The sequence below is a fragment of the Erythrolamprus reginae genome, chromosome 1 (genome assembly GCF_031021105.1).
Source record: "Erythrolamprus reginae isolate rEryReg1 chromosome 1, rEryReg1.hap1, whole genome shotgun sequence".
NCBI classification, from domain to species: Eukaryota; Metazoa; Chordata; class Lepidosauria; order Squamata; family Dipsadidae; genus Erythrolamprus; species Erythrolamprus reginae.
The window spans coordinates 334,363,194-334,383,018 of record NC_091950.1 but is presented as its reverse complement, the minus strand read 5'-3'; the positions used below and the strand labels follow the sequence as shown (position 1 = coordinate 334,383,018).

At 41.4% G+C, this 19,825-nt stretch overlaps 1 protein-coding gene across 1 annotated transcript in view; it reads left to right on the top strand.

Moving 5' to 3' along the window:
• The window catches only part of URB2 (URB2 ribosome biogenesis homolog), a 32,011-nt gene extending 13,011 nt beyond the window's left edge, over positions 1 to 19,000 (top strand). Inside the window, exons 5-10 of the mRNA XM_070733946.1 lie at positions 1,110 to 1,270; positions 3,185 to 3,295; positions 6,591 to 6,824; positions 8,668 to 8,758; positions 11,237 to 11,376; positions 18,393 to 19,000. Coding sequence (XP_070590047.1) covers positions 1,110 to 1,270; positions 3,185 to 3,295; positions 6,591 to 6,824; positions 8,668 to 8,758; positions 11,237 to 11,376; positions 18,393 to 18,590 — 935 coding nt within the window. The 3' untranslated portion in view covers positions 18,591 to 19,000. The remainder of the gene's footprint in view (positions 1 to 1,109; positions 1,271 to 3,184; positions 3,296 to 6,590; positions 6,825 to 8,667; positions 8,759 to 11,236; positions 11,377 to 18,392) is intronic.
• The last annotated feature ends 825 nt before the right edge of the window (positions 19,001 to 19,825 follow it).

Here is a 19,825-nt window from a genome sequence, read left to right as displayed (position 1 = left end):
AGAATTGCCAACTTAAAAACATGCATTCTCCATGCTCTGATCGACGGCGGACTGTAGGATGGGTCATCTCTAGTCCTTTAGCTCTTTGACTGTATTGAATAACTGAAGACACGCCTCCCTGGTCACGGTCTCCATTTTTTTCAGTGCAGTCTCAGTTCTTGGACATGCTTTGTTTGGCTCCCCTAAATTGGAGCTATTGTGTTTAGTGTGATTTATTCAAGTGTTGATTTAGCTTTACTAGATAAATGGTCAAAGCAATGGAAACTGCAGTTTAATGTTTCCAAATGTAAAATAATGCACTTGGGGAAAAGGAATCCTCAATCTGAGTATTGTATTGGCAGTTCTGTGTTAGCAAAAACCTCAGAAGAGAAGGATTTAGGGGTAGTGATTTCTGACAGTCTCAAAATGGGTGAACAGTGCAGTCAGGCGGTAGGGAAAGCAAGTAGGATGCTTGGCTGCATAGCTAGAGGTATAACAAGCAGGAAGAGGGAGATTGTGATCCCGGTATATAGAGTGCTGGTGAGACCACATTTGGAATACTGTGTTCAGTTCTGGAGACCTCACCTACAAAAAGATATTGACAAAATTGAACGGGTACAAAGATGGGCTACAAGAATGGTGGAAGGTCTTAAGCATAAAACATATCAGGAAAGACTTAATGAACTCAATCTGTATAATCTGGAGGACAGAAGGAAAAGGGGAGATGATCGAAACATTTAAATATGTTAAAGGGCTAAATAAGGTCCAGGAGGGAAGTGTTTTTAATAGGAAAGTGAACACAAGAACAAGGGGACACAATCTGAAGTTAGTTGGGGGAAAGATCAAAAGCAACATGAGAAAATATTATTTTACTGAAAGAGTAATAGATCCTTGGAGCAAACTTCCAGCAGACGTGGTGGATAAATCCACAGTAACTGAATTTAAACATGCCTGGGATAAACATATATCCATCCTAAGAAAATAGTATAAGGGCAGACTAGATGGACCATGAGGTCTTTTTCTGCCGTCAGTCTTCTATGTTTCTATGTTGTGCTATAATGGCTTGGCGTCTATCAGCCGTTTGTGGGCCTTAAAGAGCTTGGATGACAGTTTCTCTTGAATTATTGCAGGTCCTGAAGTCAAAGGCCAATTGATCCAAGATCTAGATGTTCCCTTGACTGAATTGATCTCCCAGCTGGTGGAGAATGGCACCCTCGATGACTTTTCTACCATGTTGAGACTGCTGATTGAGGGACTGAATGTTTGCAATCTTTGGAAGCAAAATCCTGAAGTAGGAACTATGTTATTTTTTTTTTGGTTAAAAATGTATTTGAATCCACGATGCTTAGCATTTGCCTTCATTTAGCTTCATGCTTTTGAATTACTTCGTTGCTGAACAGGTTTTCTGCTTTGTGTTTTTTTTCACACAAAGAAGGAAAAATGAGCCACGGTGGCGCAGTGGTTAGAGTGCAATACCGCAGTCCACTTTTGCTGACTGCCTGCACTTTGACAGTTCAAGGCTCACCAAGCTCAAGGTTGACTCAGCCTTCCATCCTTCTGAGATCACTAAAAATAAGGACTGAAATTGTTGGGACAATACGCTGAGTCTATGAACCGCTTATAGAGAGGACTGTAAAAGCACTGTAAAGCAATATATAAATCTATCTGCTATTGCTATTGCTAAAAGTGAAAGGTTTCCCTATCTAGTTATTTGTTTTTTTATATTAATGGGTTTTTAATCGTTTTTAGTATTGGATTATTATTGCACACTGTTTTATGATTGCTGTTAGCCGCCCCGAGTCTGGATTTACAATAAATAAATAAATAAATAAATAAAATATGTCCTACTCTAAGGTGTAGTGCTCATCTCTTTCTTGGCCGAGGGAGTCAGCATTGTCTGAAGACAATTTCTGTGCTCATGTGGACAAGATAGCTTTATGCCATAGGTGTTGTTACCTTCCTACTGAAGTGGTACCTATTTATGTATTCACATTTTGCTTTCAAACTGCTAGGCAGTTGTGTGTCGCCCCCCCCCCCCCCCCCCCCGTTATGAACATATCAAAACATACTGTTTGAGCGAACTTAATTTAATCAATGAACCACTGTCAATTACTGGCTTAGCAGTGGAGACACACACACACAAATCAAAAAGCAATCCTTGCTTGCAAAAAGTACCTCGTTGTTAGGCTCTTGGATATTGAATCCAGGCTTTCAGTTCCCTCTAACAAACTCAGTGTCCTTAACCACTGAGCCATTGTTCCGCCTACATGAAGGAGCTGGGATTAAACGTAGACACTTTCTGAGTACAAAAGGTGTACTCTACCCCTCAATCTTATAGGTATTTCCTGAGTTACATGAGGGTTATTTTTTAGGAATTTTTGTGCATGAGCAAAAAATAAAATAAAAATTGCACCATTCAGGGGGGGGGGGAACATTTTAATGCTGCACTCCTAATCTGTTGATGTAAAGCTTAAGTAATGTGCTTACATATCCAACTGTCTATGCATTGGAAAGCTTCAGAAAAATCCTTTAAAAAAATATCAGCATATGGACATTTTAAGGGACTCATTTCTACCAATATTTTGGATACTTAAATTTCACATACAGTGGTACCTCAAGATACGAACCCCTCGTCTTACGAACAACTCGTGATACGAACCCGGGGTTCAGAAAAATTTTGCCTCTTCTTACGAACTTTTTTCGAGTTACGAACCGGCGTTCGGAGACTGCTGGGAAGCCACGCAGCTGTTTAAAAAGGTGACAGCCGGGCGGCAGGGCTTCCCAGAAGCCTCCCGAACGCTGGTTCGTAACTCGAACAAAGTTCGTAAGAAGAGGCAAAATTTTTCTGAGCCCCGGGTTCGGTTCGGGAGGTTGCTGGGAAGCCCCCCAGCCCGGCTGTCACCTTTTAAAACAGCCGCGCGGCTTCCCAGCAGTCGCCGAAAGCCGTTTTTTCACGGGGTTTTTTTTGGTTGCACGGATTAATTGACTTTACATTGTTTCCTATGGGAAACAATGTTTCGTCTTACGAACCTTTCGTCTTACAAACCTCCTTGCACCAATTAAGTTCGTATCATGAGGTATTACTGTATTTTAATAAAACCTTTGTTAATCGGATATTTTCTATGCTGCATTTTGCTTGTACCTTTTATCTTTTCTTGATGTGACCATGCTTATTACTCTTATTTTCATGGTATGTTTTGTACAGATAGTATTATCAGCTGTTACCTTACTGAAAGTACTACTCAACTGTCCTCTAAGTGGAGAGAAAGAGAAAGTTTTCTGGTTTTCTACTCCGCAGATAATGACTGCTTTAGCTGTAAGTACCTCTGCTGCTGGTTTAGATAGATGCTACTGAATTTAGCATATACCATCTGTTTATGGCATTGACATCTCCCTACCCATCGCCCAAGACACAGGCACTCGTAGCTTCATTGAGATACACAAGCCCCTTCTCCACGACAAGGCAGTAATCCATGAAGGGGAAAAAGAAGCATAAACTTTTCATATTGTAGTCTTCGTCTGAAGATCAAAAACTACATACCGTGTTTTCCCGAAAATAAGACACTGTCTTATATTAATTTTTGCTCCAAAAGTTGTGCTACATCTTATTTTTGGGGGGTGCCTTATATTTCTCAAATAAGACAAATTCACAGGCAGAAAAGCTGACACCCCAAAGAAAGTGTACCGTATGGTACACTGATTACGGTATGGTACCTGTCAGTATGGCACCCACACACAAACGACGGCACTTATATGGTAGAACAGTATACTCCCGCTATTGCAGCTTCCAGCCACCAGAGGAACTACAGTCTATGCACTGTAGTGGAGACTGTAATGGCGGTGAGACAGCAGCAGACTGTGTCTGCTCTACTGGACAGTACAAAGCGATGGAAGGGGCCAGCAGGGGACACCACATTATTACGGTACCGCTATGAACAGCTTTGAATGGTACCGTATGTTTTTCCACCGTACCGTATGTAAACTTGACTACGCCTTATTTTCGGGGGGGTGCCTTATATTACCAAATTCTGCAAAACCTCTGACATGCCTTACTTTCGGGGTGCGTCTTATTTTCGGGAAAACAGGGTAGCTCATATCAACTCTAAGTGTTCCATGCTTTCTAAGGCTAGTTACTCCAAGCACACATTGAGTATTATTCCTACTCTTTTACAGCTTTTTGTATGGTCAGACTTCCTGGCTTCCTTAGCAGTGGAATGATATCCTGTGCTTTATTACCGTGTTTCCCTGAAAATAAGACCCTGTCTTATATTTTTTTGAACCCTGAAATAAGTGCTTGGCTTCATTGCCATGAACTCCAAAGCCTAATTGGGCTTATTATCTAGGGATGTCTTATTTGAGGGGGAAACAGGGTACATCTTGTAGACCACTGACAGTTTTGAACCCCTGGTTCAAAATACAGTGATACCTCATCTTACGAACTTAATTGATTCCGGGACGAGGTTTGTAAGGTGAAAAGTTTGTAAGACAAAACAATGTTTCGCATAGGAATCAATGGAAAAGTGATTAATGCGTGCATGCCCAAAACTCACCCCTTTTGCCAGCCGAAGCGCCTGTTTTTGCGCTGCTGGGATTCCCCTGAGGCTCCCCATCATGGGAAACACCACCTCCTGACTTCCGTATTTTTGCGATGCTGCAGGGGAATCCCAGCAGCATAAAAATGGATGCTTCGCTGGCAACGGAAGTCCAGAGGTGGGGTTTTCCAGCGAGGGGAGCCTCAGTGAAATTGCAGCATTGCAAAAACACGGAAGTCCTTGAAACCCCACCTCCAGACTTCCATGTTTTTGTGATGCTGCGATTTTGCTGAGGCTCCCCTCACTGGGAAACCCCACCTCCGGACTTCCGTTGCCAGCGAAGCGCCCGTTTTTATGCTGCTGGGATTCCCCTGCAGCATCGCAAAAACATGGGAAGTCAGGAGGTGGTGTTTCCCATGGAGGGGAGCCTCGGGAATTCCAGCAGCGCAAAAACGGGTGCTTCGCTGGCAACGGAAGTCCGGAGGCGGGGCATCCCAGTGGCGGCGGCTTGGGTTTGTAAGGTGAAAATAGTTTGGACGAAGAGGCAAAAAAATCTTAAACCCCAGGTTTGTGTCTCGAATAGTTTGTATGACGAGGGGTTTGTAAGATGAGGTATTACTGTATAAAGGTTAATAGCAAGCAGGCATTTTGTGATATTTACCGTATTTTCCCGAGTATAAGATGCACCTTAATCCTTCCTAAAAGAGGGTGGAAATGTCAGTGCCTCTTATACACTGAATACAGTCATTTTTTTTCTGTCCCGAAGTCACGCCCCCACATCCAATTTTTACAAAAATGGTTGTGTTTTTTTGCTTTCTAATTACCCCATCTTACATGACTGGAGGAAGAATTCTGGGAACTGAAATCCACTTGTCTTAAAGCTGTCAAGTTTTAAGTTTGTAAAAAGTGTACATGTTTGTAAAAAGTATACGTGTTTGTCAAAAGTATTCTGCTACCCTGGTATTTTATTAAATGATATATTACGACACCATTTGGTTCAGAATACTTTTTTCCTTGTTTTCCACCTCTAAAATCTAGGTGCATCTCATACTCCAGTGCGTTTTATACTCCGAAAAATATGGTATTTATTTAATGGTATCCTGCCTTTATTATTTTTACAAATAACTCAAGGCACCAAACATATCCATCATACGTCTTTCCTGCTATTTTGTTGTTGTTGTTGTTTTTGCACAACAGCAGCCCTGTAAGGTGGATTGAGCTGAGTGTGACTGGCCCAAAGTCACCCAGCTGACTTTCATGGCTAAAGTGAGACTAGAACTCATAGTCTTCCTTCTGCGACCTTCTCACAAGCAAAGTCAATGTGGGAAGCCAGAGTTGCTTAACAACCGGGCTACTAACTTATCCCAGCGACCAGTTAGATCCCACAGAGTTGGCCTTTTCCGGGTCCCGTCGACTAAACAATGTTGTTTGGCGGGACCCAGGGGAAGAGCCTTCTCTGTGTCGGCCCCGACCCTCTGGAACCAACTCCCCCCAGACATCAGAGTTGCCCCCACCCTCCTTGCCTTTGGTAAGCTCCTTAAAACCCACCTCTGTCGTCAGGCATGGGGGAACTGAGATATTCCCTTCCTCCTAGGCTTATAAAATTTATGCATGGTATGTCTGTATGAATGATTGGTTTCTTAAATTGGGGGTTTTTACATTACTTTTAATATTAGATTTGTTCATATTGTCTTTTTACTGTTGTTAGCCGCCCCGAGTCTACGGAGAGGGGCGGCATACAAATCTAATTAATAAATAAAATAATAAATAAATTATCAACTGCAATGATTCACTGAACAGCTGTGGCAAGAAATATTCATAAAATGGGACCAAGCTCATTTAATGAATTGTCTTGCTGAACCACAGAAATGTTGGGCTCAACTGAAGTCATAAGTTGAGGACTAGCTGTATAGCAAACGTTCATTGGCAAGGAAAGATTGTGGATAGGCACGGATTTATTGGCATTACTGCCTTTGCGGAAAACCATACTGGAAAGGGCTTAGCAAGTTGTGTGATTTGCAGTAGGAGCTGTGAGGCTGGAGAAATCCTACTGTTTGTGTTTCCTTCCTCCCGATACAGATGCAAATCAAAGAGGCTTCGCAAGATCCGGCCTGGCTCCCTGTCCTTGCGGTGCCTATCCTGGAAGCAGCAGCTCTTCTGCTTAGGTGTGGAGAAGGGATTCTCTCCAACCCACATCACGTGGCTCTTGTTTTTAATATTCTTTTGACCGTCCCTCTTGACCATAGGGTGTATAACGACATCTTTCTGGGAATCCACGAAGTGCTCTTTTCCATCCTGCAGTGTCATCCTAAGGTAAGGAACGGACTTTAAAAAAAAGAAAGACTACTTAGTGTCTGCGAGATAAAACTATATACCTCCCCATTAGGCTTTTTCTCAGGGATAAAATTCTGTCACGTTCCGCCCAATTCGGGCACACAGGTAGTTTTGGGCGCCAGTGGTTCAGAGAACTGGTAGCCGTGGCAGCATGAGGCTCCGCCCACCCACCCGGATACCGCCATTTTCTTTTTAAAATTCTCTGCGCATGCCCAAAGCCGTGAACAGGATGGGGCGGGGGGTTGAAAAAGCACACAAAGTGTGTACTTCCGAACCGGTAGTAAGCAGAAAATTGCTTTTTCTGCTAAATAAATGAAAATGAAAGTTGGTGGCTTTTAGGCAGTAATGGGGTGCTGCCCCCACAGGGGTGTTGTTGCTGTTGTTTAAATTTATGCACTATTTATTGAATACTTAATAGTTTTTTATTGTCCTTCCTTCTCTGGTACCTTAGTTTGATCCTTAATTACTTTTAAAATAGGAAATAATTAAATAGTATGTTTTACCCATAAACACTTTAATCATTATCTAGAACTGAACTTTTATAGCAATTAAAGAAAATTGAGCTACTTCCCTAATCTGTTATCATACTGAACCTTGTGGGTTCAGTACAAAACCTTAAAATGTTACTCTGCTGCTCAACACATAATGTTGTCTATCATTTGTCCTTTTTGTGGCTATTCAAATAATGTTACTTAATCAACTGAAAAAGAGTCCAAGCACCTATTTAAAAACTTATCTTGGTCGGCAAGTCACATGACCTTTAAGCCACCCCGGTCACATGATTGTCAAGCCACTCCCCCTGGTCACATGGCCGGTAAGACACTCCTATCCGGTCACATGACCACCAAGCCACACCCACATAATAAGCTATGCCCATAGTGTGGGAGTAAAAATTTTTGGCAGCCCATCACTGCTTTTAGGATGGATAAAATTGGGGCTCTGAGTAGATCAGTGTAATAGAAACTATTGAATGGGCATTAAGACAAAGGCTGTTTTTACTCTGAAGACAGACACTTTCTCTCCTAAACCTGCTCTTCCCTGCTTTCCACATGCCCAGGTTCCTGGCGCTTTTCAAAAGATCCAAAAGCCATCTTGGAGCTGTAAAAAATAAAAATAAAAGATGCTATAGCCATGATCACCTAGTTCTCAAGGCATTTCCCTTCATCCCAGAATACAATTGCTTTAAAAACTGCATTTGTTTTGAAATTTTACTTAGAAGGACCCTCTTCTTTTAAGGAATTAGTTTAGAATGATCCAGAGTTACCTAAATATATTGTATGCTTTTCATCCATTTCTGCCAGAATCTCTTGTTTCCGTCTTTTAGCTATGTTAAAATTGTTTGCAACATTAGTCAGAAGATGTCAAAGCCCAACAAGGGAAGGCTCTTTGCATATCCTTTTAATATTTCTGTACGTCCTTTTCTACCAATAATGTCCACTCCATTTCTGCCTCCATCTTGTACCTATCTCCTCGGCTTCCCAATTCCTCATCACTGCTAATTCATTCTTTAGAGTATTCTGAATTATCTCCCTTGTAATATTTTTTTAAAAAAATGTCTTGGAATTTCTTCAATATGTCTACATCTTCCTCCTGCACGTGGATGCTGTCATTGTGGCTACATGTTGTCCTGATGTTTGGAATAGAAGGTAGATGATTATGGATTATTGTTGCATAAATAGAAGACCATTCCTTCTGCACTCTCAAAAGCCAGACTTCAAAAGCCAGACGTAGCTTTGAACCCTGCCTTCGGTCTCTCTTATTTAACTCTTGAGCATGGATTTTCGAATTTCTGCATTTTAACATCAATGTACTTATTATGCAGGTGATGCTGAAAGCGGCTCCATCTTTTCTGAACAGTTTTCATCGATTGGTTATTTCTGTGATGCATGAAGGGAGACAAAAAGGAGACAGAGGTTTGACATCTATTGTCTTATATTCCATTTTCATCTTGTTCGGCACTCGTTTACTTTCCTGACTGTAAAATGATTTTGCATGTCCAGAAGGCTCTACCGACCCAAATTTGAGTTGGTCTTATTGGGTTTGAATTGAGTCAATTAGTTATTGACTAATTGTTATAGTTATAATTAGCAGGGAATTCCTGAAAAAAAAGGAATAAATCGGGGGGGGGGAAATGAACTGTATTAAAATGTTTAAAAGTCAGGGGAAAATCATGTAAAAAACCACAATGGATCGCGCTGCTTGGCAGAGTCAAGCAAAAATGAGCATAACTGTGGGAACAACTTGCTTCCTCAGCTACTGATATTTCTCCATGGCATAGCCGTTTGGTATGATATCACCTACAACCGTGCCTTAATTAGATCGCAAGCTACATGGAAATGTCAGGGAAATATAGAATAGAATAGAATAGAATAAAATTCTTTATTGGCCAAGTGTGATTGAACACACAAGGAATTTGTCTTGGTGCATATATCAGGGGATTTAAATATGCTTTTCCCCTGGACACCCTGTATTAAGCATGTATATGACTCGAACCTAAATCTGTGATTTTAATATTTGGGGTCTGGGTCAACACTTATCTAAACCAGGGGTCCCCAATATTTTGGACCTTAGAAACCACTAAATTCATAATTTTAAATCCTGCAGACCATTAATATGATCTGCCTAATGACTGGGTGGGTGGGCGTGGCTAGGTGGTCATGTGACCGGGTGGGTGTGACCCACTTGATGTCACTCATGTCAAGGGGTCCCTCACCGGCCTCTACTCGCCCCTCCCCTCCCAGCCCCTCCCCTCCTACCCACCCAGACTCCTTAGGGCCCCAGTTGGAAGCAGTCTATGGAGAGGGGCGGCATACAAATCTAATTAATAAATAAGTAAGTAAGTAAGTAAGTAAGTAAGTAAGTAAGTAAGTAAGTAAGTAAGTAAGTTGTTAGAGCTAACCAGGCACCACAGGAAAGAGTTGGCAAAATAGCTGGTTCAGTTCAAATTGGGTCTGACTGAAAAGGAGGCTCGGCAGAAGCACCTTACTGAGGACTATGAGCATAGGTTTTCCAAGCAGAGGGAGGACCTGCAGAAGTGCAAAGCCAGGTACCGGCGCCTGGAAGCTCAATGGGCTGAGATAGATAGCCAGTTCCAGGTTATGATGCAGTCCCACTCTGCCACCAGTGGCGCTTCCCTCCAGCCCTTACCAAAGCCCTGCACCTGGAGGCTGAAGCAAACTCCAAATTGAAATTTCTGCCCCCCTCCAACCTGCACAGAAAGACCCCAAAGGAGGAGACTCACTGCAGCAACACAAACATTCATTGCATGCATCCAGCCCAGGGGCCATAGTTTGAGGACCCCTGGTTTAGTGCAATACAGTATTGAAAATGCACCACCAATATTTTCTCATGGACCATCAATGGTCCATGCACCATCAGTTGGTGACTGCTGATCTAGACCATGCAGGGTTTTCCTTCAGTGGTACACATTAGGAAAAGGTGAAAGATGTAGGCACTATTTGGATGCCAATTATTGCATCTCACAAGACCATTTGCCCCAAACGGAATAAGCATATACTTAACAATAAATGTAATTATTTTTTTCTAAATATTTCCTGTGAATACTTGTGTTTTAATTCTTGCTGTGTGAGGCTTATAGAAGTCTGGGTGCAATTAAAATATTTCCATATTAAATTCAGCAACCAGAGAAAAATACATTACAGTGGATCTAATTATATACATATATCCCTCCCTAAAAAGTATACAGCCTTTTTCTCATATTAGCATGTCTGGAAAATTATTAAGTGTTTCTGAAGCCTATAACTGACCCAGAACTGTGAAGAGCTGCTTACAGAAAGCAGTAAGTCAATTGTGCTCCCACTTAGGATAGGATAGAGTAGGATAGGATAGAATAGAATAGAATAGAATTCTTTATTGGCCAAGCGTGATTGGAGGAATTTATCTTGGTGCATATGCTCTCAGTGTACATAAAAGAAAAGATACATTTGTCAAGAATCATGAGGTACAACACTTAATGATTGTCATAGGGTACAAATAAGCAATCAATTTTATGACCTCACTTGTCACAGATAAATGAATCACTGCCATTAAGTTAGTCATATGCTTCTTAAGTGAATTTGGCTTTCCCAGTGATCACATGGGCCTGGGACAATGCTACCATAATAAATAAAGAATTGGTTGTCAAGCATCTGAATTTTGATCACAGAGATGCAGCAATGATCATTGAGTTAGAAAAATGGTCATAAGTGACTTTTTTTCGGTGCCATGACTTCGAACAGTCATTAAAAGGAACTGTTGTAAGACAAGGACTTCCTGTATTTGCTCCTACGATTTGCTGCGGGATGGGTGAAACCAAACTATCTCTCATCTCTCCCCACCCACCCCAACCATGCAATGCAAATATTAAATCTCAATTCATTTTGTTTTCCAAGGGTCTGTGGATGAACTTGAACCTATATTGAAATGTGCTCAGTTGGTGGAGCGGATGTACAGTTATATTGCTGGGAAAACAGAAGACTTCACTGTGATGTCAGCCTTCATTGTGGCCCAATATGTGATAGAATTGCAAAAGGTAATAATGACCCACTATTCAGTCGAAAGACAAAAGAGTTCTTAGTTTTAAGATATGAAGAATAGATTAAAAGTGATGTGTGGGGAAAATGTAGTGACAAGTTTCTTGATTGAGTCTTGTGTAATAAGACAGCTTGTCCAAATCCAAGCCTTCTAGCAGTGTTGGACTATAGCTTCCATCATCCTCATCCTGGTTTGCTGCATATGAAGTGTACAGTGGAACCCCGACATAAGAACTGCTCTACTTAAGAGCAACTCGAGATAAGAGCTGGGAGGGGAGAGATATTTTTGTTCTACTTACAAGCCCAAATTCGAGATACAAGCGCCAAGGAGCTGTCTCCTGAAGCCAAACGCTAACTTCCGCGTTCGGCTTCAGGAGACAGCTGCGAAGCGGCGCGCGTGTTTTAAAAGGTTGCAGCCGGCCTGGGGGGCTCGGGGGGGGGTGCTTGCAGCTTTCTTTCTTGCTCTTTTTCTTTCTCTCTTTTACCTTCCCTTCCTCTATTTCTTCTTTTCTTTCTCCTTCCCACCTTCTTCCCTCCCTCCCTCCCTTCACTCATTCCTCTCTTACTCTCCCCTTTCATAAGTTTCCTTGCTTCCTTCCTCTGTTCCTGTCCCTTCCCCCTTTCTTTCTTTCTTTCTTGCTCTTTTTCTTTCTCTCTTTTACCTTCCCTTCCTCTATTTCTTCTTTTCTTTCTCCTTCCCACCTTCTTCCCTCCCTCCCTCCCTTCACTCATTCCTCTCTTACTCTCCCCTTTCATAAGTTTCCTTGCTTCCTTCCTCTGTTCCTGTCCCTTCCCTCTTTCCTTCCTTCCTTCCCACCCTCCGTCCATTCATTCACCCATTCCTCTCTTGATCACTTAAAGCTGGTCCCTGGTGCAAAAAGGGTTGGGGACCTCTGTCCTACAGGATTGGGTGGCAGAGAAGTTGAACATATGTAAATTTAAAAGTTTAAGAAAGTTTACAAGTTAAGTGAAAGAAACTTCATTATTCATTTATATGTACATGTACATTTCTTCATTAAAAACATGTCTTTCTGCATAATTTAGACTAACTTTGTGAGTTTTTTGAGGGCTGGAACCAATTAAAATTATTTACATTAATTCCTATGGGGAAAAGTCATTCGAGATAAGAGCTGCTCGACTTAAGAGCCCAGGTCCGGAACGAATTAAACTCGTATCTCGAGGTACCACTGTATTAGATTTAGAGATGTTGTATTTTAGGATATTGAAAGACCACCTTTGAATCAGTTTTAAAAATGATTAGGATACCTGAGTCAATGGTACTTCCAAGATAGTTAGACTAAAGTATCCCCGCTGCTTGGAAATCAGGTTTACTAAAACCAATAGGATTTATTTTTCATAAAGAGCACCTAGAGTCAGAATGCAGATATGTGCAGTAAGTATTTTCTTGAACACCTTTTTAATTCTAAAATCTATATCATTTCGAGAAAAGAACTTCTGTTTTTCTAAAACTTCTGATTGTTGGGCCCTACTTATTTTTCTGTTGAGCAATAATCGCCATAGCCTTCTGGTGAGAAACAAAATGTGATGACCCAAGACATGGCACAGAGGCAACTCAGTTCAACTACCCCTTTATTTATTTGTTTATTTGCTTATTTATTTGAGTGATTGATATGCCGCCCCTCTCTGAGGACTTGGGGCAGCTTATAACATATAAAAGCAATGCAAAGTGTCCTGAATCCAATTAAATTTTAAAAAACTAGCTAATCTAAAACCCTAGATTTCATTAAAAATCAATCATTCCCATTCCAAATGAACAAACATATATTTTATTCATCGGCCAGGGGGCTAGAGTCTAATGGCCCCAAGTGAGTTTTTAAACTCTTGCAGAAGGCGTGGAGGGTGGGGGCAGTGGGAATCTCTGGGGGGAGCTGATTGCAGAGGGCCGGGGCCCCTACAGAGAAGGCTCTTCCCTTAGGTTCTGCCGAACCACATTGTCTAGTTGACAGGACCTGGAAAAGGCCGGATTATTGCTCCAAATTCCTCCCAAATACTCCCACTTTTCTGGCAGATCCCAGAGCCAAGAGATAACATACACACACACACCCCTCACGCAGTCTCTGAGTGCAAATAGTCTAATCCAATATTGCAAGCATCACGGCTGCAAAGAAGAAAATCCAGCAGGCAAGATGAAGAGTCTGGAAAGCCAAGAAGCCAAAAATAAAGGATTCCAGGAAAGTTCAAACAACAGCACTCAACACTTTCAGGAATTAAGCGTTTGTTCCATCTAGAAAGGGCGTTCAGGTAGGACAATGCCCAGTTCCTGACAAATGCCCTTCCCTACAGCGTCTCCTTAAGTCTCAGTCTCCAGGTGTGCGATGTAAAGAGGGGCGGGGCCTTCTCTGCACTCTCCATGCTCGAGGATCAGGAGGGGGCGGTCCCTGCTCATCACCTGAGCTCTGACTCTCATGTTCCCTCTCTTAATCATCCTATTCCTCTTTGCCTATAAGCCGTCCCACTCCTGAAAAGCCTCGGCCTAACTGGGCCTGCTCTTCCCCACGAAGCCGCCCCCTTGATTTCTGTTGGCTCCAGTTCTAGCTCATCTTCCTCCACAGATTCAGGCTCCGACAGGGGCATGACACTAAATATATTTCATTTGCTCACTGGATTCCTCATGATTGGATCACTGTCCTTTTATGGTAATTGAAATTCTCAGCCAGCCTTCTTTTTTTTTAAAAAAAATTGCAAGCTCTTCTTTCAATGAGAAATTAATCACTGCAAGTGACTCTGGTTTTGAACATACTTTGTACTGTGTTGTTCAGGTTTTTCTCTTTAGCTGGCATTTCAGAAAATGACTCAGTTGACCTAACTTAGGTCAAGCCGTTAGTTTGGCCTGGGGGAGGAATGTGCTTCAGATCAGCATGTTTCCTTTCGTCACGCATTCTGATTCATTTTCTCACTTTGCAGTTGCCCAGTGTTTCATGATGTCTCTGTTAGAGAAGGAGACTCACATCATGATGTCACATTGAAGAAGAGGATTCAGTATAATGTCTCCTTGACCAAGAGAAAATTTCCAACATTCATGCCCTGAGGCAAATATTTATTATTTTTCTTGAATGTATTGGTCTCGATGGCTTACAACAAAATTAGAATTAAATTAAATCTCAGAATTAAACTTATTTATTATTTATCTGTCTGTCTGTCTGTCTGTCTGTCTGTCTGTCTGTCTATCATCTATCTATCTACCTACCTACCTACCTATCTATCATCTATCTATTTATCTATCTATTTATCTATCTATTTATCTATCTATCTATCATCTATCTATCATCTATCTATCTATCATCTATCTATCATCTATCTCTATCTATCTATCTATCTATCTATCTATCTATCTATCTATCTATCTATCTATCTATCTATCTATCTATCATCTATCTATCTATCTATCATCTATCTATCTATCATCTATCTATCTATCTATCTATCTATCTATCTATCATCTATCTATCTATCATCTACCTATCTACCTATCTATCTACCTACCTACCTACCTACCTAATTTGTATGCCACCCAATTCCCAAAGGAACAACAAAATATCATACAAAAACAATTTAAAAACCCCCTTAATAAAACATTCACACTTATTGTGGTCAGATCTAAAAGATGTATCATTCACTCACCGACCCCAGGCCTACTGGCACAGCCAGATCTTCAAGGCTTTCCAGAAAGCCAGTAGGGTGGAGGCAGTACAGATCTCAGGAGGTACTTGGTTCCAGAGAGCCGATGCCGCCACAGAGAAGGCGCTTTCCCTGTTGCCCACCTAATCGACATTGTCTAACCCAGTATTTCCCAACCTTGGCAACTTGAAGATATTTGGACTTCAATTCCCAGAAATCCCCAGCCAGCAAATGCTGGCTGGGGAATTCTGGGAGTTGAAGTCCAGATATCTTCAACTTGCCAAGGTTGGGAAACACTGGGCTAACCGACAGAACCCGGAGAAGGCCAATTCTGTGGGTCCTTATTGGTCGCTGGGAACTATTTGGTAGAAGATGATCCCTCAGATAGACTGGCCCTAAGCCATGTAGGGCTTTATAGGTGATAATCAACACCTTGTATTGTGTGTATGAAGCAGGCAAACCAGTGCATTCGGACCAATCTAGATAAATCAAATGCATTTAATCTTACCTGTATTATTAATTAGACATTAGTAGCGAAGCGTATAGTTCGTGCAGAATTTCAGTTTACGTTTTTTAAAAAGGATAAAAAGAAAAAAACCTTGGCAACCCATTTGAGCTTTTCTGCAAATAGCTTGAAGACTCCTTAACAGCAGAATCCTTACCCAGTATTATGCTGGTTTTAATGCTGGTTTTACGTAAATGTGGATAATGCCACTTTGTTAAAAATTGTGAGGGAAAACGGACCATTTTCACAGTACATTTTCACAGCTACCTTGGATGATAAACTGACATTCTTTGCCCCCCTCTGTGCTGTCACAGTAATTAGAAATTCAATTCATCAGAAAAAACATTTTATTACTCGCCTGAAGAGGGTGGGGGGAGCTTTAATGCTAATGACAGCCCTTTCTTTAATTTCTGTTCCTAGGAATTTAGTCTGACATGTCTGGCAGCATGAGACTAATCTGAGATTTGGGCACATGGAGGGAGGGAATACTTTTGGTGGTAAAAATAGCAAGATTTGCCTCTCGAGGCAGCCACAGCAGGAAAACGTTGTCAGAGCTGGCATTTTACTCAGATGGTGCCGGCAGTCCTGAAATTCAAAAGGAACAGCCAGGAGTCATGTAGAGAGCAGGTTTGATTCCCAGAGTTGTCTTTAGCTTTGTTGATGTTACCATTATAAAATTTTGGATTGCATGAGAACATTTTGGATTACAAAGAAAATACATCATGGATTTCTCAGATGAGCAGATAAAGATAAAAGAGGGTGAGGAATACAAGTACTGGAAAGGTTTTTGGTTTTTTTTTTACAAAAACCCTGATTAAATTTTGTAAACTTAAGATAAGTACTTAGTAGGATTCTTACCCAGATAATCGCCAACCATGAGTACAACCATAGTTTTGGGAATATTTTTTTCCCAATCCAAAATTAATCAAAATGTAATGGACCCAATATAAATTTACACTGGTTCTCAACCTTTCTAACACTGCGATCCCTTAATACAGTTCCTCATGTTGTGGCGACCCCCAACCATAAGTCTAGTATCAATTCTCCCAACAAAGCTTTAAGCTGATTGGCAGGAAGGTCAGAGGGACACTCCCACTGTAAACGCCTGATTGGTTGGATTGTAAAAACATGTTCCAAGGTGCCATTAAAGAAGCTTTAGTTCCTAACACCATGGGAAATTTGTCTTTTCGCAGGGTCTTAGGCGACCTCAGTGAAACAGTTGTTTGACCCTCAAAGGGGTCCCAACTCCCAGGCTGAGAACCACTAGAAGGTTCAGTAGAAAAATGAGGACCTAGCGGAATAGCTTGATTTCAAGCTAGACATCTGGGAATGGATAAAGAGATTTTGTTCATAAATGACACATTGCAGATTACTACTCTTCCTCCTCCCTAAACTTTCAAGAATCCCCTAACTTTCTAAAGAGAAAAATTAAAAGCCGAGGCGGCAGAGCAGGAATTAAAGATGATCAAACTTAATGAAAATCTAACTATTGTATTTTTCGCTCCATAAGACGCATTCCCACCCCCCAAAAGTGGGTGGAAATTCCATCTAAACTTAAGTAGAAAAGTTTGTAAGTAGAAGCAATTTTTCCCATGGGAATCAATGTAAAAGCAAATAATGAGTGCAAACCAATTAGGAAATAAATAAAAGCTTGGAATTTGGGTGGGAGAAGGAGGAGGAAGAAGAGGAGGAGGACAGTCGCTACCCTCTGGGCGCTGGCAGAGGTTTATTCCCTCTCCAAGCGCCCAGAGAAAGGAAAATGCTTTGTTCGCTCTGGGCTGCCAAAGCCTCCTTAAGCACCACCGAAAGGCTCCTCAGGCAGCCCAGAAAAGCCCGAGATGGCTGGGATTAAAGGGGGAATGGCAGGAAACTGGCCGGGCCTTTGTGCCACTCTCAAATTTCCTGGGAAATTTTTCCAGGCTCGGGTTTTTAAGTAGAAAATGGTTCTTAAGAAGAGGCAAAAAAATCTTGAACACCCGGTTCTTATCTAGAAAAGTTCTTAAGTAGAGGCGTTCTTAAGTAGAGGTACCACTGTATATTACTGTTTTAATTTTGATGTGTCATTCTCTCGTGATATAAATCAGTCATGGCGAATTTGGTTCATGTGCCAAAAGGGTGTGTGGGTATGCTAGCATGTGTGCTCATGGCCACACCCTTCCCCCCCATGCATGCGCGCACACACACCGCACTGTTGCCACGCATATGCATAATCCTGGCCCCACACATGTGCACAGACCTCACGTCCTGCTGAGACATGAAAAAAATGGATAAAAGGGCAAAACGGAAGTTCGGGAAAAATGCACTTCCAGTTCTTCCATTGGGTGGGGTTTTTTGTACTCCGGAACTTCAGGGAAACTTCCTTGAAGCTTGAAAATCAGGGGCTGAGATAGGGCAACATCTTGCGTGACCTGTGATATGGCTCCGCGTGCCACCCATGGCATGTGAGCCATAGGTTCGTCATCATGGATATAAACTGATAAAATTGGGGAAAAAGGAGCTTCATATCTGAATATCTCCTCAAATCTTTTCAGAAGAGAAGGCATCCAATCATTCCTATAACGATATTGGTTTTTGTTCTATATTTTTGGCTTTTAAATAATGAAATTATTCATTATACCCACAGAGGAATAAAAAAAGCATTAAAAAGAAGCTGACAATAAAAATGGACTACAGTTTGGTAAAGACACCACAGATCTTTCTCCCTGTTCTAATTATGTTAAGGTTGGAGTCTTTATATCTCCACAGTCTTTGTCTTAATGCAAGTGGGGTAATGAATGAATGCTTCTCTCCAGTGCCTTCCCTAATGAGAGTGTATGTGTGTCATTAATCACTGGTAACAAGCTTTAATAAACTCATTTATATTCCCTCTAGGTGACTTTGCATCCAGCTGTAAAGAAACATCTAACAGAAGGGATCTATCATATCATAGATCTGTGCAAGGAAAGGGACATCAAATTCTTAAATGTCTCTCTACCAGCAGGCGTGAGAGAAGTTTTCAAGGAACTCTATCGCGATTATGCTCATTATCACAAAGCTTTAAAGCAAGGGGATGAAAAGTACAAAGCATGAACTAATTATTCCTTTGAGATCTGGGTGAAGAGTCTCCACCTGGATGGGATGGAACCTACTTTTCTTCTATACGAAGTCACTTTGATTTGGAATGAGAAAACCATGTGCCTCAAAACAAAGATGCACGGCGCATATCCTTTGTGTTGGTGGTTTGAGTAAATATCAACTTTTCCAGAGTTTACAAGCAGACATTTGGAGAAATTCTGTAGAGGAGGGAAAAATAAATGTATTAATGGGCCAGAATGTTGAGCTATGAACGAATACCATTTCCCCCCTTTTTGAAGTCAGCGATAATGAGTTCCCAACTTCTCTCTTGTTGGGATAGTGTTATTTTTATATTTAAACTGAACAAATTATCTATTAAACAGTACCTGTAAAATATGGATAACTATTAAATTTAAATAGCCTTTAGAAAGGGAGGCTGTTTCTCTTCTGCATATCCTTAAGCCCGATTTTTCCTAACCTGATCCTTCCGGATGCATTAGGCCAGGGGTAGGCAAACTTGGCTCTTCTATGACATGTGGACTTCAACACCCAGAATTCCTGAGCTACCATGATTGGCTCAGGAATTCTGGGAGTCGGCCGGCAGGGCCTAGGGGAAGAGCCTTCTCTGTGGTGGCCCCTGCCCTCTGGAATGAACTCCCTCTGGAGATACCTACCGCCCCCTCCCTCCTGGTCTTTTGTAAAGCTCTGAAGACCTACCTCTGCTGGCAGGCCTGGGGGCTGTGAGTGATGAGATTGTCTCCAGCCAATATTATGATTGAATGATTGAATTGGATGAACGTGTATGACTGTATATGGGATTTTTAACACTTTTTAGTAATTTTGTATAAACCATTGACTTTCTGGTGAAGCATAGAAAGATTGCAAATGGTGATCATATGTTTGCTGCACTCTTGGCAACAGGTTGGGAGTGCAAATCACCACGTGCCCAGATCATAATCCCTGGACCGTGAGGAGAATAAGTGTGACATTTTAATGATGGAATGTGTTTCATAAATTGTAAAGCATTTTTTCCAAGGCCATTGTTAATTCAAACTGTCGCTAGGGGAACAGTCATAAATCCGAGGGAGGCTTGTCTGAACTGTTTTCACAAATTCATTTCTTGATCTGGAATGAAGGGTTTTTTTTTTTTGAAAAAAAGTTTTATTTATTAAATTTCACAGTTTAAAAATAAATACATCACAATAATTTTTTACAGATCTTTACCATTTCCTTATATTTCTTGTATTACA